Source organism: Salvelinus fontinalis, chromosome 21 (assembly GCF_029448725.1).
Source record: "Salvelinus fontinalis isolate EN_2023a chromosome 21, ASM2944872v1, whole genome shotgun sequence".
Classification (NCBI taxonomy): domain Eukaryota; kingdom Metazoa; phylum Chordata; class Actinopteri; order Salmoniformes; family Salmonidae; genus Salvelinus; species Salvelinus fontinalis.
The window spans coordinates 26416935-26441890 of record NC_074685.1 but is presented as its reverse complement, the minus strand read 5'-3'; the positions used below and the strand labels follow the sequence as shown (position 1 = coordinate 26441890).

General features: G+C 42.2%; 1 protein-coding gene across 6 annotated transcripts in view; it reads right to left on the bottom strand.

The window, feature by feature from the left end:
* LOC129818518 (retinoic acid receptor RXR-alpha-A-like) overlaps positions 1-24956 on the bottom strand; it is a 168014-nt gene that overhangs the window by 31021 nt on the left and 112037 nt on the right. For all 6 annotated transcript variants that reach the window (XM_055874502.1, XM_055874505.1, XM_055874504.1 and 3 more), the window contains exons 4-5: positions 2335-2491; positions 1205-1384 (exon numbers count right to left, since the gene is read on the bottom strand). In XM_055874502.1, the coding sequence (XP_055730477.1) occupies positions 1205-1384; positions 2335-2491 (337 nt within the window). The remainder of the gene's footprint in view (positions 1-1204; positions 1385-2334; positions 2492-24956) is intronic.

The following is a 24956-nucleotide window of genomic DNA, read 5'->3' as shown; positions in this document are numbered from 1 at the left end:
TTGTTTTTGCCTGGTGCGATGGTTAATGTTCAGAATAGGGAAAGCTGATCCTAGTATAACATAAAGTGATTTCTGATATGAAACTGGACTGTGTGCTTCCGATTATGTCCCTAAATACCTGGAATACCACATTGTATCTCTAAAGCCAGAATATTTTGTGACTGAGTTAAAATAGTATTGCAGAACAATCCTTCACTGTAGATAGTGATGCCACTGCTCTGATGGAGAACTGTGCTAAGAGTACTAATATCCTCCTCTCTTACGAAGTACTAAAACTACCTCTTTTGAGGGCAACAGCTTGTGCTCTCTCTCTCTCTCTGTCTCTCTGCCTCATCTCTCTCTCCCTCCGCTCTCCCTGCCCCCCCCCCCCCCCCCCCCCCATTTATTCCCCTACCCTCCCTCGTGGTAAATCACTGTTCTTCAAGGGGAATCTGAAATCATGAATAGGTCTGCCTATGAATGCTAACAATCACTGAAATATTCTGAAGCTAAAGTCGTGTCAATGAACCAGCCCTGATCTGAATAACCAGTAATTAAGACTTCCATTAGCATCTCATTTCAATGCTGATCGCCTCTGAGGAAGTCAGTAATTCTGAGTCCTCTGCAACTAGTGCTCCTCATTCAGTAGTAATAAAGAGGCGGATGAGTGGAGCTGTCATTATCACACAAGTGATCTCAACACACTCCGAGATCTCTACATGAGGAGCTAAACGATTAACTCTGACAAGACTGACACAGAGGGTTCTTGTGTGTGTGCATGTGTGTGTGTGTGTGAGAGAGAGAGAGAGAGAGAGAGAGAGAGAGAGAGAGAGAGAGAGAGAGAGAGAGAGAGAGATAGAGAGAGAGAGATAAAGATGGCTAGATAGAGAGAGATAAAGATGGATAGAGACAGAGATATGAAGATAGATAGAGATATAAAGATAGAGAGAGATAGAGATATAAAGAGATAGATTTAAAGATAGAGATAGAGACATAAAGATATATAGAGAGATAGATAAAGATGGATAGAGAGACAGAGATATAAAGAGACAGAGAGAGAGAGATAGAGATATAAAGAGACAGAGAGAGAGATATAAAGATAGAGAGAGAGATATAAAGATAGAGAGAGAGAGATATAAAGAGACAGAGAGAGAGATAGAGAGAGACAAAGATAGATAGAGAGAGAGGGTAAATGGGCCTTTATCCTCAACGGCATGTGCTGTACCTTCTCTCTTCATTCCACAGGCCAGACACTTCTGGTAGCGACAGTACTGGCAGCGGTTGCGCTGGCGCTTGTCGATCAGACAGTCCTTGTTGTCTCGGCAGGTGTAGGTCAGGTCCTTCCTCACTGTCCTCTTGAAGAAGCCTTTACAGCCCTCACAGCTGTACACTCCATAGTGTTTACCTGGGGACAGACAGGCCATCTTCACTGAGTTTCATTTTAAAAAGTACATAGAGTGGCCATGAACAGACATTTAACACACACTTCACACACACATATATCCTCAATTTATTGAACTTGATTAGATACTGTTTGGCCAATAACAGAGGGGTGAAAATGGTGACTATAAGTGTACTGTACGTTACTATGTTCAGACATTGACAGTTCTGTCCTGATGAACAGTGTTTCTGAAGATCATTGACCGAGCAGAGTTCTGTCTGATATTAACCATCTCCTTCCCATCCTGTCTGATATGAGGGAAAGTGCAGTGGAGTAACACTCAGTAACTTCCTATCTCTGATGCTGCACACACCAGACACTTTCCTTCCTGGTAGACCAGTGGAGGTTGCTGAGGGGAGGACGGCTAATAATTATGGCCGGAATGGAGTGAATGGAATGGGTTCAAACACCTGGTTGTCAGTACCATTCCATTCACTCTATTCCAGCCATTTCACTCCATTATTATGAGCCTTCCTCCCCTCAGCAGCCTCCACTGTCATAGACACACCTTATACTTCCTCTTCGCTGGGTTAAGTAGTACAGTATATATGGTGCATTAGTGAGCCTTTCAGTGAGGCTGTGACTGTTTGTGATGAGTGTGTGTGTGTGTGTGTGTGTGTGTGTGTGTGTGTGTGTGTGTGTGTGTGTGTGTGTGTGTGTGTGTGTGTATATGTGTGTGTGTGAGAGCGTGTGTGTATAAGTGTGTGTGTGTGTGTGTGTGTGTGTGTGTGTGTGTGTGTGTGTGTGTGTGTGTGTGTGTGTGTGTGTGTGTGTGTGTGTGTGTGTGTGTGTGTGTGTAGGGACTCAGGTGAAATGGTGATGACCATGGTGGTGTGGCTGTCTCCACAGATGACGTGTCAGCGGTTTGTGTGTGTGTTTGGGTATGTGTGTATATGTAACCTTAGGGCACCGACCTGACGAGCGGTCCCCGCAGATGGCACAGATGTGTTTGGTGAGGGAGAGGGGCATGCACCCTTGTGAGGGCTGGGCGGGCACCTTCATCACCCCGTTGAGACCCAGCGGGGGCTTGATGTCCTCCGAGCTGCTGACCGAGTTCATCGGGGAGTTCAGCTGGAACATCAACACACACAAACACAACCACAGACAGGTCACAACGCCACTCCGACCCCTGACACTCAGGATGTCCGAAACGTACGTACACTTCATCAGATTACACAAAAATGGAAAGAGAAATGTGAGGAAGTGTGGTTACTGAACGTCATCAACCAGCTCTGCTGATCAGCAAGAGAATGATGAATGTGAAATCTGGTATAGGGAGAGCAGAACTCCGTTTTGAGTCCAACAGCAAAGAGAAATGGCTATGGCTGAGTATGTATCCATGCAGATAAGCTGACTGGGAGGTTTAATGCTAACTACAGCTGGGCAGTAGTTCCAGTAGCAGACTGCCTGTGTTTCAGATCTAAAACCTGTCGCTGCTGGATCCTGCACCACTAACCCACAGGAGTGCTTTAATTCATGCCCCCCAGGCCTCCAACTGCTCAGAGCTAGCATAACTCTAATGCAAAATGTAGCAGTGCAGCAGAATAAAGAGCCAATGTTTGTTTTAGCAAGAGAAAGTGCAATAAGTTAGAGCAGGAAAAAGTGCACTTAGCTCTGCTGTGAAACAGCTTTGATATTGTTGATGTGGAAACCCCCTCTCGCACCGTGTAGCCTCGCAGGGAGCGCTACGAGACACTAATCAGCACAACTCTGCTGTTATCACTGGAGTTCCTACAGTTACTAAGGGCATGCTTTAGCTAAATTACCCCGCAACAGTAATGACTGGATAGCCAACCATTAGTACAGCAATGGAAACATGTCATTCTTAGAAGCCATGTATCTTTCAGGATGCTGTAAAACCATGATGCTAAAATGACCCAAATAAACCACAAACGTACAAATAATTAACTTTGGGAAAACTGAAAATGAAAGGAGCTGAATGTGCTAATTATTTTCATGGAAACATTCAAGAGCTCTAGAAATTCTACAGCCAACAACAAAAAGAGTAATATAAAGTGTGTGGAAGTAATGATATTACCGTGGTATTACCAAGTGATGTACGAGTACATAGAGTGGTCATGAACAGACATTTAACACACACTTCACACACACACACATATCCTCAATTTCTTGAACTTGATTAGATACTGTTTGGCCAATAACAGAGGGGTGAAAATGGTGACTATAAGTGTACTGTACGTTACTATTGTCATGCACTGACCTTAGTATTCTATGTTTTCTGTATTATTTTGGTCAGGTAAGGGTGTGACGAGGGTGGAAATGATTGTTTGGTATTGTCTAGGGTTTTTGTATGTCTAGGTGTGTGTGTGTGTAGTCTAGGCATATGTAGGTCTAGACTGGTTCCCAATCAGAGGCAGCTGTTTATCGTTGTCTCTGATTGGGGATCCTATTTAGGTTGCCATTTTCCAGTTTGGTTTGTGGGTTATTATCTATGTGATGTTGCATGTCTGCACTCAGTGTTTATAGCGGTCATGTTCGTTTTGTTGTTTTGTATTAGTTTGTTCAATATATTTCGTTATTAAAAGAAGTATGCATTATAATCACGCTGCGCCTTGGTCTCCTCTCTACGACGTTCGTGACAACTATGTTCAGACATTGACAGTTCTGTCCTGATGAACAGTGTTTCTGAAGATCATTGACCGAGCAGAGTTCTGTCTGATATTAACCATCTCCTTCACATCCTGTCTGATATGAGGGAATGTGCAGTGGAGTAACACTCAGTAACTTCCTATCTCTGATGCTGCACACACTAGACACTTTCATTCCTGGTAGACCAGTGGAGGCTGCTGAGGGGAGGACGGCTAATAATAATGGCCGGAATGGAGTGAATGGAATGGGTTCAAACACCTGGTTGTCAAAACGACCAAAAGAAACCCCAAAAGTACAAATAATTAACTTTAGAAAAAATGAAAATGAAAGGGACTGAATGTGCAAATTATTTTTATGGTGATATTACCGTGGTATTACCAACAACACCATCCTCTCACAATGAACACCTATCCTGGTGTTGACATGAGTGTTGCAGACTGCGGGGAGACTTGCTCGAGTGAGATACAGGCGGTACTGTGGGTCCTAGCTAGCTAGCCTATGTCTTAATTGAGTTACTGTGAGCTGTACGCTAACACAGCAAATGCACAGACATTGTTTCTAGGGTGAGAGAGAATAAGATGACAAACAACATGTTGCATACAAGCCATAATGATGAAAATAACATGACACTACAGTTCAGCTAGCCTTTCTTCAGCTGTGTTTCCAAAACCCTGTCAGGGTACTTTAGTGTACTGCCCATGTTTACACATGAACTATACACAAAGACAAACATATCCCCTTTCTCTCTGACATATGGAATCCTCACCGCTCAAGGCCACAGGGCACACCCATGTAGACATGTGAACAGGCACTGTATTCTATTGGTACTGTACACAGGGCAGCCCCACACCAAGGACCAAATGAGGGGCAGCAACTACCAAATCCTCGACACACATACTGTTCACGCATCTACAAACACACATGCGTCTGATTGGACTGACTTCTTCCTAGGCAGAAAATTGGATTTATTTAATCATTGTCTTATAGTGTATATTGCAGCAGACACTCAATGCTACAGAAATGGATATCATGTGTATTATTGAGCGTAAGCTACGAAGGCAATAGATTACATTGAAGACGTCATGTGTAGTGCCATCATTCAATTATACACTACATGTATACAGACTGGCAGTGTGTTCATACGGACTGTCAGACAAGAGCAATTGATGACAGGCTGAGTGCCATATTTTCTCATGCAACATGCAACTGTGAGCACATCTGTGGTTTATAAACACACACACACACACGCACGCACGCAAGTACACACACACACACACACACACACACACACACACACACACACACACACACACACACACACACACACACACACACACACACACACACACACACACACACACACACACACACACACACACACACTAGACACTCTAGACACACACACACACACAATCTTGAGTTCTTACCTCAGTCTACCCTTTCCATTGCAGCACAAGAGAGCCTGTCTACTCGTCTGATATCGTCTCTATCAACCCAATAGCTGACAGAAAATACTATTCCTCTCCAAATCTATTTTCAGTGAACCTGCAACTCAATCTGTCCAGGGTTACACTTCTCTCCATGCAGGGGTGGGCTGGGGGTCTCTTTCTCTAGTGCATCTCTCTCACCCAGGGCAGTGCAGGGATGGTGGGGGGATTAAAGGTGCTCAGTCCTGGGTCTGGAAATAGAATACAGCCCCTGTCCCTACCACCACCACCACACATACATGCAAACCCTCCAAGAGGGGGGAACTACCAGCCCAACTGTGTGTGGAGTCTCCCATCACTGGGGAAAATCTCTGGATGATCCTCATTACTAGGGCTGGGAATTGCTAGGGACCTCACGATACGATACTATCACTATACTTAGATGCCGATGTGATATGTGTCGCGATTCTCACGGTTCTATATGTATTGTGATTCGATACTGTGATTTTATTGCAATTTCTCACCGTATGTCTGCTGCAGAGAGGCAAGAGGGAACATGATAAAACGAGTTCTGATCAGTCATGGACATAAAAGTGATGAAAACAAATGGGCTCCCTATTTAAAAAGAAGATGGAGAACAAGCTATACTGGAGATTTGGTGCAGGTACAGCCAACTAGCTGTACAAAAATAATGTTGCGATATTGTCAAAAGGATATTGTCACTAATCATGACCTCTTGTGGGTGTCTGATAAGGCAGGGACGGTACCAGTATGGAGATACTTATTAGTATCGTGGCAATGAAACTAAATACAAAGTGGATGCAACGTTTTTAGGAAAAGCTCCCTAATGTTGGAAATAATCATCATTACGTTGTCATTTATTCTCAGGCAAACACTAGTGAAATGTTTGTCTGTGGTTTTATGGAACATGTGCGAGATTGCTAAATGCTCTCTTACTGTTAGAAGGGGACTGTTGAAAAGTTCAGATGATACCCTGTGTTTGAATCAGAACCTATACAGTCTGGTTTACTATGAGGGGACATAGACCCACAGACGAGAGGAGAGAAGAGTGGAGCTTGAGACGTGAGAAAGCACACTCAGCCAGTCCAGTCAGAGTCATGACTCAGAACACTGAACAGAGACAGAGGAGAGGGGAGAGTGAGGTGTGTTACTGCAGCATTTGGAGCTCTGTGGCCATAACAGGTGTGTGTTATATATCGTAAGGTGTGGCTATACTGCTGGCCCAGTAAATGCTCTAATGTAACGGCCTATGTTATGTAATGGGTGGTAAGGGACATTCGGTCAGTGCCTTGAGCACAGCTGAGGTGTTAGTGTGCTCTAGACTGTTACATTCCACATGGAACTGATCTCTCTCTCCCTCTCTCCCTCTCCTTCTCCCTCCAGTGTGTGCTGGTGATCTTCAAAGGGGAAAAAGCTAATGGAAATGTAAAACAGCAGTTGACAGTGTGCTCACTCTGATGTACAGTAACAACACTTCTATTTATAGTGGGATTGGGAGAGTCATTTAAGTGGTTTCAACACCACAATCAAATACACTATGCACACATGTCTCTACAGTGAAAATAACCCATTTACACAAACAGGATGACTCCTAACTCAAGAACCCCATCAAAAACCTTTTGGCCTATTACAGTATATGACCAGTAATATGCTATAATGACACTTACACACAGTAGTAGAGAAGAATAGACAATACCAGGGGAGACATTAGAGGCCCCTGCTTAAGACTGGCTTAGTTCCTTTCACTGGGTCTGACCACAGACTTTTTGCTCACAAAGATACATCAAAGGAATACATCAAATCCTCCTGCACCACTTCTCAATGCTCAACCCCCAAGTGGAAATTCAGCATGTAACAGTTCAAGGGCACCTTTTACTGAGTAGAAGTTATGAGGCTTACATCATTTTTTCATAACACCACCCATTATAAATGTTGGACACACAACTTTAATAAGTGCAGAAAGCCATTGCCAGGAACAAAATATTCAATTTGAATCCTTTATTTTCTTTCCACTGGAAATCTGGATTCCTCGTGAAGTAAGACTTGCTAGTGAGTGATCAACTGTTTGAAGTATGGTATTAATACCTTTTCTAATTTGCAAGGCTAAAACTCCAAATCAAAAGGTGGCCAAAGCTGATGTGTCTGTTTCTGCAAAGCTGAGGCAGAGGACACTGGATACAAATAGAGACAAATCTCAGTTTGACAGGCAACAACTCTTAACCAACAACCCATAGGGAACAGTCAGATCTAACCTTATGATAACCCCAATACAACCTGTGACCTCTGACCTCATTTCCTGTTGAAAACAACAAACAACCTTATCATCACATACAACCTGGACTTTTTCTCTCCAACAATAATAAGTGTGTCAGTAATCTTTGCGGTCAGCAGGATCATCAACATCTAGTCCTGACAAGCTATCAACAGATATGAGGGTAGGGTTTCACACAGGAGGTGCGTTCATCCCTAACCTCTCCTGAGGCATTTAAGGACTGCTAACAGTGATTCACCCTTCACCCTGGGATCAATTACCGCCGTGTCACAACTCAGAAGGACACCTGTCCGACACACAAACACACACGCACGCACATATATGCACGCATGCATGCAAACAAACATACACACACACTATAGTTGTGATGTATACTGCTACGATGAATATGATAGTGTCTGTGTTTTTTCAGAACGTCCAGATGTCAAAAAGTGTGCTGCAGTATATCGGCGTAATGTTGTTATGAGAATGTAGTGGAGAGAGCATTGTAACACGGACTAGAGAATAGATATGCAGGCCCGCTGCTGGTGTCTCACCTCAGTGTGGCAGTATCAGATGTGTGTTAGTCAGGCTTGTTATCATAGGAGACATGGCCTCCTCCTGTGGGTAGGCACCATACAACGTACTGCTGACTGAGCAGCTTTCCCAATGCTGCTACAGACTCACACTTTTCTCACACCGCTCCCTCTCTCTAATTCTCACTCTCTTTTTCTTCCTGCCTCCATCTCTCTCTTTCTCTCTGCCTCCCTCTTTCTCTCTCTCCCTCCCTCTCTATCTCGCTGCCTCTTTCTCTCTCTCTTCCTCTCTGCCTATCTCTCCCTCTCTGCCACTATTTCCCTCTCGCTCTGCCTCAATTCAATTCAAAGGGCATTATTGGCATGGGAAACATATGTTTACATAGCCAAAGCAAGTGAAATAGATAATAAACAAAGGTGAAATAAACAATCATAAAATGAACAGTAAACATTACACTCACAAAAGTTCCAAAAGAATAAAGACATTTTTCTATATACAGTGTTGTAACAATGTGCAAATAGTTAAAGTACAAAAGGGAAAAGAAATAAACATAAATATGGGTTGTATTTACAATGGGGTTTGTTCTTCACTGGTTACCCTTTCTTGTGGCAACAGGTCACAATCTTGCTGCTGTGATTGCACACTGTGGTGTTTCACCCAAAAGATGTGAGAGTTTATCAACATTTTAGAAATCTTTGTGGGTCTGTGTAATCTGGGGGAAATACAGTGCAGCTAATCAATCTACACACAATACCCCATAATGACAAAGCAAAAACAGGTTTAGAGAAATTTTAGCAAATTTATTACAAATTTAAAACTGAAATATCACATTTACAAAAGTATTCAGACCCTTTGCTCAGTACTTTAATGAAGCACCTTTGGCAGCGATTAGAGCATCGAGTCTTCTTGGGTATGACGCTACAAGCTTGGCACACCTGTATTTGTGGAGTTCTTCCCAATCTTCTCTGCAGATCCTCTCAAGCTCTGTCAGGTTTGATGGGGAGTGTCACTGCACAGTATTTTCAGGTCTCTCCAGAGATGTTAAATCGGGTTCAAGTGCAGGCTCTGGCTGGCCACTCAAGGGCATTCAGAGTCCAGAAGTCACTCCTGCATTGTCTTGGCTGTGTGCCTAGGGTTGTTTCCTGTTGGAAGGTGAACCTTCGCCCCAGTCTGAGGTCCTGAGTGCTCTGGATCAGGTTTTAATCAAGGATCTCTCTGTATATTGCTTCGCTCATCTTTCCCTCAACCCTTACTAGTCTCCCAGTCCCTGCCGCTGAAAAACATACCCACAGCATGATGCTGCCACCACCATGTTTCACCATGGGGATGGTGCCAGGTTTCTCCAGACGTGATGCCTGGCATTCAGGCCAAAGAGTTCAATCTTGGTTTCATTAGACCAGAGAATGCTGTTTCTCATGGTCTGGGAGTCTTAAGGTAACCTTTTCGCAAACTCTAAGCGGGCTGTCATGTGCCTTTTACTGAAGAGTGGCTTCTGTCTGGCCACTCTAACATAAAGGTCTGATTGGTGGTGCTTCAGAGATGGTTGTCCTTCTGGAAGTATCTCCCATCTCCATAGAGGAACTCTAGAGCTCTGTCAGAGTGACCATCGGGTGCTTTGTCACCTCCCTCACCAAGGCCCTTCTCCCCCGATTGCTCAGTTTGGCCGGGCGGCCAACTCTAGAAAGAGTATTGGTGGTTCCAAACTTCTTCCATTTAAGAATGATGGAGGCCACTGTGTTCTGGGGACCTTCAATTCTGCAGAATGTTTTTGGTACCCTTCCCCAGATGTATGCTTCGACACAATCCTGTGTCGGAGCTCTATGGACAATTCGATTGACCTCATGGCTTGGTTTTTGCTCTGACATGCACTGTCAACTGTGGGACCTTAAATAGACAGGTATGTGCCTTTCCAAATCATGTCCAATCAATTTAATTTACCACAGGTGGACTCCAATCAAATTGTAGAAACATCTCAAGGATGATCAATGGAAACAGTATGCATCTGAGCTCAATATTGAGTCTCATCGCAAAGGGTCTGAATACTTATGTAAATCATGTATTTCTGTTTTATATTTTTTTTATAGATTAGCAAAAAATATTAAAAACTTTTTTCTGTTTGTCATTATGGGTTATTGTGTGTTGATTGATGAGGATTTTTTTTTTTTTTATTCATTTTTGAATAAGGCTTTAATGTAACAAAATGTGGAAAACGTCAAGGGGTCTGAATAGTCTGTCTTCTCTTGAGAGCCAGTTCTGTTTTTCTCAGTAACAAGGCTATCTTCACTGAGTCTGTACATAGTCAAAGCTTTCCTTAACTTTGAGTCAGTCATAGTGGTCAGGTATTCTGCCACTGTATAGTCTCTGTTTAGGGCCAAATAGCATTCTAGTTTGCTCTGTTTTTTTGTTAATTCTTTCCAATGTATCAAGTAATGATCTTTTTGTTTTCTCATGATTTGCTTAAGTCTAATTGTGTTACTGTCCTGGGGCTCTGTGGGTTCTGTTTGTGTTTGTGAGCAGAGCCCTAGGACCAGCTGGCTTAGGGGACTCTCCTCCAGGTTCATCTCTGTAGGTGATGGCTTTGTTATGGAAGGTTTGGGAATCACTTCCTTTTAGGTGGTTGCAGAATTTCACGGCTCTTTTCTGGATTTTGATAATTAGCGTGTATCGGCCTAATTCTGCTCTGCATGCATTATTTGGTGTTTTACGTTGTACACAGAGGATATTTTTGTAAAATTCTGCATGCGGAGTCTCAATTTGGTGTTTGTCCCATTTTGTGAATTATTGGTTGGTGAGCGGACCTCACAACCATACAAGGCAATGGATTCTATAACTGATTCAAGTATTTTTAGCCAGATCCTAATTGGTATGTCGAATTTTATGTTCCTTTTGATGGCATAGGAGGCCCTTCTTGCCTTGTCTTTCAGCATGTTCACAGCTTTGTGGAAGTTAAGTGTGGCGCTGATGTTTAGACCGAGGTATGTATAGTTTGTGTGCTCTCGGGCAGGTATTCTCAAACTGGGGTACGCGCAATGACGTCGGGGGTACGCCAAATAAAAATGTGATTCACATTTTAAAAAATATATATATATGAAATATATATACAGTATATATAAATTCTTCACATTTTCCAAAAGTCCATTTATATTTTCCAACGGAGCTATACATTTGGGTGAGGTTTTCCTCTCGCCTGAGTAGCCTCATTTTACTGCCAAAAATAAAATTCAACCATCTAGTGTTCAGCAAAATAATAACACAATGTCAAAAACAGGTAGCCTCTCATGCGGCAATTCCAGTAACGGTCCGTATGTAGCCAAACGTAGTTGCTGCTCATTCCATTTGCTCGAAAATTGATAAATGGTTTTAAAAAAGTAAGGCCCATAGAGGCCCATAAGGCCCATAAAGACACATACCAGCTCTACTGGTAGCACTGCTTCTACCAGCAGTACTACACCTGCAACTGTCAACAACACACGTTGTTCTGCTTCCACGATCACATCCAATGCTAGCATCAGTAATTCTACATTTGTTGTTAGCCCAGCTAGCATGGACACTGACAGTTGTGAATCTGATGCAGTCGAAGAGTTACTGCCCCATTGCCCGGGGAAAGCACCGAATAACAGACAGGGACGTTGGACCATCGAAGAGGCACACATATGATGAGAACTACATTGATTTGGGGTTCACTTGCCTTTCCTCAGCCACAGTGTGTTATATGTGCAAAAGTACTATCTCACAACTCGATGAAACCTTCACTCTTGCGCAGACATTTAGAAACAAAACATGTTAATTTGAAAAATAAGCCAGGTTTTTTTTGGAGCGAGAATTAAGACGACTTTTGAGTAGTAAGATACCATTATTAATAAGGGGCTAGAAGCGTCTTATATGGTGAGCTATCAAGTGGCTAGGACAGGCAAGCCCCATACTACTGTGGAGGACTTAATTCTTCCTGCTGCCGCGGATATGGCTGGGACAATGCTGGGGGAAAAGGCCAAAAGAACTATACAGACAATACCTTCATCAAACAAGAGATGTTTTGATACAATTACTGCTTCGCATACACAGCCAGTGAATTCTATACGTTACAGCTGGATGAGTCAACAGACGTGGCGAGCTTGACACAGCTCCTGATATGTGTCCTTTGCGTTTATGGGGGGGTCAATTAAGGAAGACAACCTCTTTGCAAACCACTGGAAACCAGGACAACAGAAGAAGATATTTTTTAAAGTACTGGACAGGTTGTGACATCAAATGGACTTTAGTGGTCAAGATGTGTTGGTATCTGTTCTGATGGCGCAAAAGCCATGACAGAGAGACATAATGGAGTGGTAACGTGCGTGCAAGCAGTTGCTACCGATGCCACTTGGGTACACTACAGCATCCACCGAGAGGCTCTTGCTGCCAAAGGAATGCCTGACAGCTTGAAAGACATTTTGGACACTACAGTGAAAATGATTAACTTTGTTAAAGCAAGGCCCCTGAACTCTCGTGTATTTTCTGCACTATGCAATGATATGGGCAGCAACCATGTAACACTTTTACAACATACAGAAGTGCGCTGGTTATCAAGGGGCAAAGTATTAACATGTTTATTTAATTGAGAGATGAGCTTAAAGTTATCTTTACTGACCATCATTTTCACTTGTCTGACCGCTTGGATGATGATGAGTTTCTCACACGACTGGCCTATCTGGGTGATGTTTTTTCTCGCCTGAATGATCTGACTCTAGGATTACAGGGACTCTCCGCAACTATATTCAACGTGTGGAACAGAATTTAGGCTATGATTAAGAAGTTGGAGATCATCTCTGTCTACATTAACAAGGACAACACACAGGATTTCCATCATTGTATGATTTTTTTGTGTGCAAATCAACTAAAGCCTATGGACAATGTCAAATGTGATATAGTGAAGCACCTGAGTGAGTTGGTGGTGCAATTACACAGGTACTTTCCTGAAACGGATGACACAATCAATTGGATTCGTTATCCCTTTCATGCCCTGCCTCCAGTCCACCTACCGAGCCTTATCGAAATTGCAACAAGTGGTTCTATGAAAATGTAATTTTATCAGAAGCCACTGCCAGATTTCTAGATAGGGCTGCGCTCAGAGTATTCTGCCTTGGCAAAATGTGCTGTTAAGACACTGATGCCCTTTGCAACCACGTACCTATGTGAGAGTGGATTCTCGGCACTCACTAGCATGAAAACTAAATACATGCACAGACTGTGAGTGGCAAATGATTTAAGACAGACTCTATCCAATACAACCCAACATTGCAGAGTTATGTGCATCCTTTCAAGCGCACCATTCTCATTAACCTGTGGTGAGTTGTTCACAATTTTCGATGAACAAATAAAGTTTTATATGTAAGATGGCGAAATAAAGAGCAACATTTTTGATTATTATTATTTGTGCCCTGGTCCTATAAGAGCTCTTTGTCACTTCCCACGAGCCGGGCTGTGACGAAATGTATCGTATAGCGTATGTGTGTGGCAGGCTTACAATGATGGCAAAAAAACAACATTTGAGAGTGCTCTGACCCTGGTGCTAGAGGGGGTACACAGCTGGAGGTTGAATGTTTGACGGGGTACGGGACTATAAAAAGTTTGGAAACCACTGCTGTAGGGCAACGGTGTCAGGATGGAATTTATATTTGTGGTCCTGGCGACTGGACCTTTTTTGGAACACCATTATTTTTGTCTTACTGAGATTTACTGTCAGAGCCCAGGTCTGACAGAATCTGTGCAGAAGATCTAGGTGCTGCTGTAGGCCCCCCTTGGATGGCGACAGAAGCACCAGATCCTCGGCAAACAGTAGGCATTTGACTTCAGATTTTAGTAGGGTGAGGCAGGGTGCTGAAAACTGTTCTAGTGCCCTCGCTTATTCATTTATATATATGTTGAAGAAGGTGGGGCTTAAGCTGCATTCCTGTCTCACCCCACGGCCCTGTGGAAAGAAAGGTGTGTGTTTTTTGCCCATTTAAACCGCACACTTGTTAATTGTTTACATGGATTTTATTATGTTATATGTTTTTCCCCAACACCACTTTCCTTCAATTTGTATAGCAGACCCTTATGCCAAATTGAGAAAAACAATTTTTTGAAATCAACAAAGCATGAGAAGCATTTGTTTTGGTTTGTTTGTTTGTCAATTAGGGTGTGCAGGGTGAATACGTGGTCTGTCGTACGGAAATTTGTTAAAAAGACAATTTGACATTTGCTCAGTATATTGTTTTCAAAGAGGAAATTAACCAGTCTGCTGTTAATGATAATGCAGAGGATTTTCCCAAGGTTGCTGTTGATGCATATCCCACAGTAGTTATTGGGGTCAGATTTGTCTCTACTTTTGTAGAATCCTTGGTTCCAAATATTGGGGAAGATGCCAGAGCTAAGGATGATGTTAAAGAGTTTAAGTATAGCCAATTGGAGCTTGAATGATTCATTGACGAGAGATACTAATGAGCTCAAAGAAACATGTCGCTAGTTTCGGAGGAATCAAGCACAACAAACCCAATCAACAAAACAAACCAAAGCCAAGTTGGCCAAGCAGTATCAACAATGGCATTAAACCATCCCCGTGCAGGAGTGAGTGGAGAGTGGGGAGAGGTTTACAGATAAGGATGTTAACTTGTTAACATCCATCAATGAAAGGCTTGCCAAACTTGTTGTCTTGGATATACTACGAGAGGACATCAATGCATTATGTGCCAGTCTAGAATTCAGCCAATGTCAGGTTGATGATCTAAGGAAAGAGAACATGGTGCTGAAAGGTACTGTAGACTCTATTCATGGAAAGATGGAGGTGGTGCAAAGGGAGAACAAACAACTTAAAGAAACCTTGCTTAATGTACAGTGTCGATCAATGCGAGACAATCTAATATTTTCAGGGATACCGGAGAATGACAACAGCAGAAGCTGTGGGGACACTGTCCGAGACTTTATGTCAACTCAACTGAAACTGCCCACTGATGTCATGCGTAATGTCACTTTGGGAGTAGGCCACAGGCTATTATTGCATATTTGAACATTTTAAGCAAAAGGAAATGGCGAAGAGCAGGGGCAGAGATTTTGGAATGAATGATCACTTCCCTACGGAGATCAATGAAAGGAGAAAAACTATCCCATCATGAAGGAAAAGTGTTGCCTGAATCAACAAGTCTTCTTGGTGATGGATAAACTTTACATCAACGGGCAACTGTATCGGGACTGTAGAGTAACTCTCTGGCTATTTTAATCATGACAACTTCAACTATAACCAATACATGCTCTATTGATCTCCACTTGACAAGGAAAGGGTTGCATATGGCTCAGGTTAATGTATGTAGCCTTCCTAACAAAATACATGAGGTTTTTAACTTAGTCAATACAAATAATATTAAAATTTTAGCTTTGACCGAAACGCATTTGGATGCATCTGTAAATGATGGGCAAATTAGCATTCCTGGAAATACTACTTAGAAGGGACAGGGATAGGATTGGCGGAGATGTAACACTATACATTCAGAATCATATACCTTTTAAGAGGAGGGATGACCTTAATGTATGTCAAATAGAGACACTATGGGCTCAAGTACACTACCGGTCAAAAGTTTTAGAACACCTACTCATTCAAGGGTTTTTCTTTATTTTTACTATTTTCTACATTGTAAAATAATAGTGAAGACATCAAAAGCATGAAATAACACATATGGAATAATGTAGTAACCAAAAAAGTGTCAAAATAAAAATCACAATATATTTTATATTTGAGATTCTTCAAATAGCCACCCTTTGCCTTGATGACAGCATTGCACACTCTTCACATTCTCTCAAACAGCTTCGTGAGGTAGTCACCTGGAATGCATTTAAATTAACAGGTGTGCCTTCTTAAAAGTTATTTTGTGGAATTTCTTTCCTTCTTAATGCGTTTGAGCCAATCACATGTGTTGTGACAAGGTAGGGGGGGTATACAGAATATAACCCTATTTGGTAAAAGACCAAGTCCATATTACGGTAAGAACAGCTCAAATAAGCAAAGAGAAATGACAGTCCATCATTACTTTAAGACATGAAGGTCAGTCAATATGGAAAATGTCAAGAGCTTTGAAAGTTTCTTCAAGTGCAGTCGCAAAAACCATCAAGCGCTATGATGAAACTGGCTCTCATGAGGACCGCCACAGGAAAGGAAGACCCAGAGTTACCTCTGTAGCAGAGGACAAGTTCATTAGAGTTACCAGCCTCAGAAATTGCAGCCCAAATAAATGCTTCACAGAGTTCAAGTAACAGACACATCTCAACATAAACTGTTCAGAGGAGACTGTGTGAATCAGGCCTTCATGGTAGAATTGCTGCAAAGAAACCACCAGTAAAGGACACCAATAAGAAGAAGAGACTTGCTTGTGCCAAGAAACACGAGCAATGGACATTAGACCAGTGGAAATGTGTCCTTTGGTTTGGAGTCCAAATTGGCGATGATTGGTTCCAACCGCCGTGTCTTTGTGAGACGTGGTGTTGGTGAACGGTTGATCTCTGCATTTCCCACCGTAAAGCATGGAGGAGGTTGTGTTATGGTGTGGGGGTGCGTTGCTGGTGACACTGTCTGTGATTTATTTATAATTCTAGGCACACTTAACCAGAATGGCTACCACAGATTCTGCAGTGATACGCCATCCCATCTGGTTTGGGTCTATCATTTGTTTTTCAACAGGACAATAACCCAACACACCTCCAGGCTGTGTAAGGGCTATTTTACCAAGAAGGGGAGATTTGGAGTGCTGCATCAGATGACCTGGCCCCACAATCCCCCAACCAAATTGAGATGGTTTGGGATGAGTCAAACCGCAGAGTGAAGGAAAAGCAGCCAACAAGTGCTCAGCATATGTGGGAACTCCTTCAAGACTGTTGGAAAAGCATTCCAGGTGAAGCTGGGAAGCTGAGAGATGGTGAAGCTGAGAGAATGCCAATATTGTGCAATGCTGTCATCAATGCAAAGGGTAGCTATTTGAAGAAACTCAAATATAAAATATATTTTGATTTGTTTAACACTTTTTTGGTTACTACATTATTCCATATGTGTTACTTCAGAGTTTTGATGTCTTCACTATTATTCTAAAATGTAGAACATAGTCAAAATAAAGAAAAACCCTTGAATGAGTAGGTGTTCTAAAACCTTTGTTCAAATATTTTTTATTGAACACACACAGGAATGGTGTATAGGTATGAAAGGCAGGTATACAATTTTTAACTAAACATAAAAGAGCAGACAGAAATAAAAAGATCCAGAGTTCTGGGTACAAAACAATTATTACAAAACAAGACATACAAAACAAGGACAGGTAGAAAGAAAGAGGGTGGGTGTCACCCCCCCCTTATTCCCCCCCTTTATCCCTCCCCCCCTTTATCCCTTCCCCTTATACCCCTCCCCACTGCTCGGGTGGCGGTGCCAGCACGTGCTGCCCAGAGGTGGATTAAAATATTACAATGGAGAGTGCGTTAAAAAGTACAAATTCACAGCGCCGAATGGTCCAAGTAAGAGAGGAAAGGCTGCCAGATCTGATCAAATGTTAATAATTTATTGTTCAGAATATATCTAATCCTTTCTAAGTGTACAGTGTTTGCCAATTCGCTGAGCCATAATTTGGTAGTGGGCGCTTCCCTCTTTTTCCAGAACAACAAGATTAGTTTTTTTGCCGAAATGAGACTGTAAGAGATGAGTTGTTTTTGGGGGTTGGTTAGTCCGATTAGGGAATCAGACACTCCCAGGATTATCAGAAGCGGGTCTGGGTCAATTGAAGTCTCCAGAACTTCAGAGAGGATCCTAAAAATTCCACACCAGTAACCATACAAGCTAGAGCATAGGGCAAAGCAGTGGAGAAGTGTACCCTGTGCAGCCTGACATTTATCACACATAGGGGATGTATCAGGAAATATCCTATGCAGTTTGGTTTTGGAATAGTGTAATCTGTGTAATACCTTGAATTGTATGAGCCGATGTCTGGAGTTAATGGAGCAGGTGTGGATATACTCCAAGCTATCTTCCCAGTCTGCCATCGAAATGTCAGTCCCTAGTTCTTCCTCCCATTTTGCCTTAATGGCATCTGTAGAGGGTGTGCTAACCGATTGAAAAGAATCATATAAACGAGATATCAGTTTGTCTGAGGTGGGGGATGCTTTTATGCATCCGTCAAACATGGAAGGCTTAGCGTTCCCAAATGTTGGGAGGTGTTTCCTAACATAGTCTCTGATTTGTAGGTATCTGAAAAAGTTACTTCTGGGAAGATTATAAGTTTCCCTCAGCAACTCAAAGGAAGCAAAGGTCCCTTCTATATATAAATCCCCTATGGTACTTATCCCCAACTCTCCCCATTGCTCAAAGGTGTTATCAAGGTTGGAGGGGGCAAAGGAGGGGTTCCTGGCAACAGGGAGCATGAATGACATTGGTCTAAGCTCAAAGTGGGTTTTAATTTGCTTCCAGATTCGGACGGTGCAATGTATAATAGGATTGTTACGATAAAGTGACCTCTCCAGATTGACAGGCGACAAAATCACAGCACCAATAGAGAAGGGGTGACACTCCTCTCGCTCCATACTAAGCCAGGTGGGTGACGGACGTGCGTCATCCAGCAAAAACGTAACCGCACGGAGGTTAGCGGCCCAATAATAAAATATAAAATTTGGGAGAGACAATCCTCCTTCCATCTTGGATTTGCAGAGGTGTTTTTTACCTATCCTGTGTGTTTTATAATCCCAGATGAAAGGATTGATAATTGAGTCCAGTTGTTTATGAAAGGATTTAGGTATGAATACTGGGATGCTCTGGTATAGGTAGAGCAGTTGTGGGAGGAAGACCATTTTAATGGCATTAATTCTTCCGAGCAGAGAAATTGGGAGAGTTCTCCAAAATTGTATGTTTGTCTTTAGTTTTTGCATCAGCGAGGGGAAATTCTCTTTAAATAGTAAGGAGTATTGTTTGGTAACTACAATTCCTAGATAAGTTATCTTCAGAAAAATTTACCTAAGTGGAAGATGTTTTAGCCAGGAGGTGTTTTGTAACCGTATGGGCATTAATTCACTCTTGTTCCAATTTATTCTGTATCCCGAGAAGGTACCAAACAAATTAATCACATCAAGAATAGCTGGAATACTAGCTTGGGGTTCTGTTACATAGAGGTGAATGTCATCTGCGTATAGGGAAATCTTATTTAGAGTATCTTTAGTATTAAAGCCGTGTATTGCTGCATCAGATCTAATCGTCTGAGCGAGAGGTTCAATGATTAGGGCGAAGAGCATAGGCGACAGCGCACAACCCTGCCTTGTCCCTCTGTAGAGGTTAAATCGGGGCGACAATGATTGGTTAGTGAGTATTCTCGCACAGGGGTTCCTATATAAAAGCTGGATCCAATTTATGAACCCATCTCCAATATTACATTTCTGTAGGACTTTGAATAGATAGGACCACTCAACTTGGTCAAAAGCCTTCTCGGCGTCAAGTGATATAACGGCAAGGTCCACGTTTGGTAACCTCTGAGAATACATAATGTTGAAGAGGCGCCTGAGATTGAAGAATGAGTTTCTGTTCGGGATAAAGCCGGTCTGGTCCGAATGGACCAGTTTGCCAATTAAAGTGCTAAGCCTGTTAGCCAGGGTTTTTGCTAAAATCTTTTGGTCTGTATTGAGGAGGGATATTGGTCTGTACGACCCTACCTCTTCCGGATCTTTACCCTTCTTATGTATAACTGTAATGAATGCTTCATCCAAAGTAGATGGGAGAGCTCCATCCTCTCTGGACTGAACCAACATTTTGTGCAGGTAGGGAGAGAGCATGTTGCTGAATGTTTTATAGAGGTCTTGCCACTCTTTAGAGTTTTGATTGTTTCTCGAATTTCTTCAAGAGATATTTCCTTATTCAGGAAGTTAGAATCTTCCTGATTCAGGGCAGGAAGATTACAGTCATCCAAAAAGTTTTGCATAATTAAGGGGTTAGAATCGGCTTTAGATGTATATAGAGTCTCATAAAACTGACGGACTCTGTCATTGATGTCTTTGGGGGAAGAGGGTAATTCCCCAGATGCAGATTTAACTTTGTGAATCATTCGGTCACTCACAATTTTTCGAAGTTGTCTGGAGAGTAATTTGTGTGGTTTGTCACCAAACTCAAAATATTTTTGCTTGGCGTAGAGAAAAGATTTAGCAATTTTAGCTGACAGAGTCTGATTATATTCAAATTTTAAAGAGGTAATTTTTTTATGTTTCTCCATAGATGGATGTCTAGCATTCTCCCTATCCAGTAACTGAATTTGTCCCTCCAGTTCTACCAATTTTCCCTTGTTTTGCCTACTCCTGGCAGTCTGATAGGAGATGATACAGCCTCTCAAATAAGCCTTAAGTGTTTCCCACAGTAATGCTGGGGAAGTCTCTGTGTTGTCGTTGGTATCAAAGAAAAATGTTATTTGGTCTTTAAGATGTTCACAGAATGTTGGTTCTGTGAGGAGCTGAGGATTTAACCTCCAGACCCTCTCGTTTGGTACCATGTCACCCAATCTCAGGGAGAAGGTGAGTGGACTGTGGTCCGAGATTATAATATCATGATACTTCACATTACAGGTATAGGGGAGTAGTTTAGCATCAACCAAAAAGTAGTCAATTCGAGTATAAACATTGTGAACATGAGAGTGAAAGGAGTATTCCCTACCCGTAGGGTTAGTGATCCTCCATATATCAAATAAGTTAGAATTCTTTATGTAGGTATTCAAGAATTCACTTGAATAGGAGGTGGGGGTTCGCCGGGTAGAGGATCTGTCCAAATATTGGTCTAGCACGCAGTTAAGGTCCCCTCCAATGATCAGGTTAGTATGGGAGATATCTGGAATCAGGGCAAGGACTCTTTTGAAAAAAGAGGGGTTATCAATGTTTGGCCCATAGATATTTAGTAGAGTTACAGAAGTAGAGTGGATCTCTCCTATTACGATCACATAACGACCCTCTTTATCCACAATAGTGGTTTTATGTAGAAAGGGAATTCCTTTCCGTACCAGAATCGCTGTGCCTCTCGTTTTGGCAGAGAAGTTAGAGTGATACACTTGCCCCACCCACCTACATTTAAGTCTGCTGTGAGAATTATTTTTCAGATGGGTTTCTTGCAAAAATATGATATCAGACGAGAGTGCTTTCAAGTGGGCTAGGACCTTGCCTCTCTTAATTGGTTCGTTTAAGCCCTTGACATTCCAGGAAGTGAATGTGAGCCCCGCCCCCCTCTCATTTGTAGTTCCTATGGTGGCCTGCATAACTTGTAACTCAATAAAAAGGTAAGAAAGCGCACCAAACCATCACGATCAGCATATGTAGCAGCTACACCCGAGCAGTATCCAACCAGCCCCTCCCCCCCTGCAAGCCCCTTTACTTCCCACCCTGTTCCCCTACTTTCCCCACTATTTACCCCCCCGATCAACCCACCTTTAACAGGCATACACAAATAGGAGAGAAAATAAAATAAAAATGAAAATAATAAACACATTGTCTGGCCGATGCCAAAAAAGCATGGCGCGACCTCGAACAAGAGGTAAAACAAAAATAAAATCCCAACTGTACGTTCACCTCTCACTATCCTAGAACTTCTACTAACATATGAACTGAGGAGGCTCCCGCGAATAAAGTGTCCAATTAGCATCTAATAAACCTAAAGAGAATAAGTTGCAACTTAAACATATTGCGCACTTAAGCGTCATCTTGGGTCAATCTATCCCTGAGATAAGCAAGATATAGCATCACAAGATTATTTTGCTAAGCACTGCCGGTCTAAACATGAACCATCAGCAACCAACTTAGACAGCCGTACATTTACATATTGTGGGTTAGATCGGAAACAAGAATTTCTCTAAATTAAACGTATCCCCCAGTCAGAAAATAAATAAATAAAAAGGTTATATACATGTATACATACACACACATACACATACATACCCATATACATATATATATATATACATATATACATATATATATATATATACATATACACACACACATACATACATACATACATACATACATACATACAAACACATACACACACACACACACACACACACACATCCCCCAAAAATACATATAAAAGTATATATTTAAAAAAAATATATATACATATACACACACACACACCCATACATATATACATTTGCGCATATACACATACATACCCATACATACAGAAACATTCATGCCCCAGAGTAATAATCTACACTAATTTAAAATATACACATACATAATAGTAAAATGCTAAGAGAAAATAATTATAAAGTACAAATAATAATTATATGTACGCACACCTACCTAGACACTACAGAGGGCTGGTGGGGATCTAATCGGGAGAGCGGCCCTCGGCTATAACAAAGGCAGAACGGCACAAAACAACAACTTGCTATCCAGGTGTCTGTGTCTGCCCCTTCCCCACCATCACCCCCAGTCCCCTGCAAGCTTTAAATAAATGGTATTGTAATAACAATAAATGTAAGAATTAAAAAATAAATAACGAAACAAAAAAAAATGGGCGAATATAAGTATATTCATCCGAAAGTGTCAATGATCAAACCTGGAAGGCATCCTAAATAGGCATCGCTCTGAACATAGCCAGAATGAAAGTGACTTTAATTGAGAGCCAAGACCGCCCTCCACAGCATCTTACATGTTCGGTAGCCCTTGTTGAGACCGTTCAATACGGTTTCACCCGTTATGGTTTGGTATGGATTCGATTCCATGAGCAGACCCTAACACACAATGACAAGGCCCTCTAACCTGTACGGGGGATTGGCGTCTGTTCCCGGATAAACTTCTCTGCGTCCAAAACCGAGGAGAGCCAAATCTTCTCACCGGAGGGCGGGGTAATTCTTAGTCTTGCAGGGAAGAGCAAGGCTGGGCGAAGATGGAGTTTGTAGAGTTTGGCCATGACATCTCTGTAGCCGCCACGGCATAATCATCATAGACACGGAAGGGGTGCCCTTTATGTAACAGGTTGCCCCTCATTCGGGCCTCGCGCAGGATAAGATCCTTGGTCTTGAAACTGTGACAACAGATGATTACTGGGCGAGGGCGTTGACCCGGTCCAGGCACTGGGACAGGGGCGCGATGTGCACGGTCCAGCTGGGGGTCCGAAGCCAAAACATCCGATCCCATTGCATCCTTCAATAGCTTGGCAAAGAAGTCGGTGGGGCGAGAGCCCGCCTCTACCCCCTCTGCCAGACCAACAACGCGAAGGTTATTACGTCTGGAACGGCCCTCCAGGTCGACCACTTTCACAGAAAGCCTCTGCACAGTACCCTGTAGTGACGAGCACAGCTTCTCTAACTCGTCGATCCTACCAGCGCTGAATTCAGAAGCCCTCTCAAGGTCCACAATACTCTGGCCCTGCGAAGCGACCGCTCGAATGGTGCCCTCGATTTTGGTGTCCAGTTCAGCAATAGTAGCCTTAAGATCCTCAGCTAAAGCAACACGTAGTTCTCCCAAAGCCTGGGTAAGTTCTTTAAGTGTCACGTTGTTGCCTGTGCCTTCCGCCATGTCTGTCTCGTTGTTTGGTGTGGAGTAGGCCTCCGATGTGGATTTATTGTCCTTTGGTCGCTTATTACTCGGCATTTTTACACAGAAAGTTACGATGTTGTATTAGAAAGAAACGTTTGTTGTAAAAAGTATCATAAAGTAGGTTAAGTTAGATTATTTCGCAAAAAAGTTGCAGGAGCCTCTCACACGCAGCCGTTCACTCCAACAAGCTAGCTCCGCCCCCCCTAAAACTTTTGACCGGTAGTGTACATCTGCAGCACCAGGCATCCATTTGGTAGGATGTGTGTATAGACATCCTAGTGCTAAGATGTCCTATCTGGATGACTTATGCACTGGGTTTGAACAGGCTACAGACAGTAACATATATGTATTTATCTTGGGTGATTTTTGTATGAATTGGAAGGATCATATTTAAACTAATTTTAACATTTTAACAAAATGAATGAGATGTGCCGAGAGCTGTGGTTTGAAACAAAGGGTTAATGATACTACTAGATCATCAACTAAGTTAGGTCACCGTTTGGACGCATGCATTGATCTGATCTTCTGTAATATACCATTGCAATGCTTAAAAGCCAGATCAATGCCAGTGGGCTGGACAGACCATAATATTGTGACCATAACCATGAACACCAAGGTTCCAAAGAAACCCCCTAGGATTGTGGTCAAGAGACATTTTAAAACATTTAATCATGAGCTATTTGAAAATGATTTGGCTGCTGTACCCTGGGAGCTGATTTATCTAGAGGATGATTTAAATCACGCTACAGAAGGTTTTATTGATTTGCTCACTGAGGTAATGGACCATCATGCACCAGTAAGAAAGAGAACAGTTGGGGCTCGTCTATCTCCATGGATTGATGATGAACTGCAGCCTTATCTAAACTAGAAATTGATTAACAGAATTATGGAACACTACATAATTAGGCAGTAAAATTAAATCGTAAGAAAAAAAACATATTTTTACGAAAATTATTTTATTGATTGTAAAAATGATTCTAAAAAGGTATGAAATATAGTTAAGGGCTTACTTGGTACATCTATTTCATCATACCCATCTAGTGTGGAGGTTGACGGGGGAACAACAACAAAACCAGCTGATATTGCCAATAATGTTGCTGCTTTTTTTTAACAAAGAAAATGTATTTACTCAGCAATAATG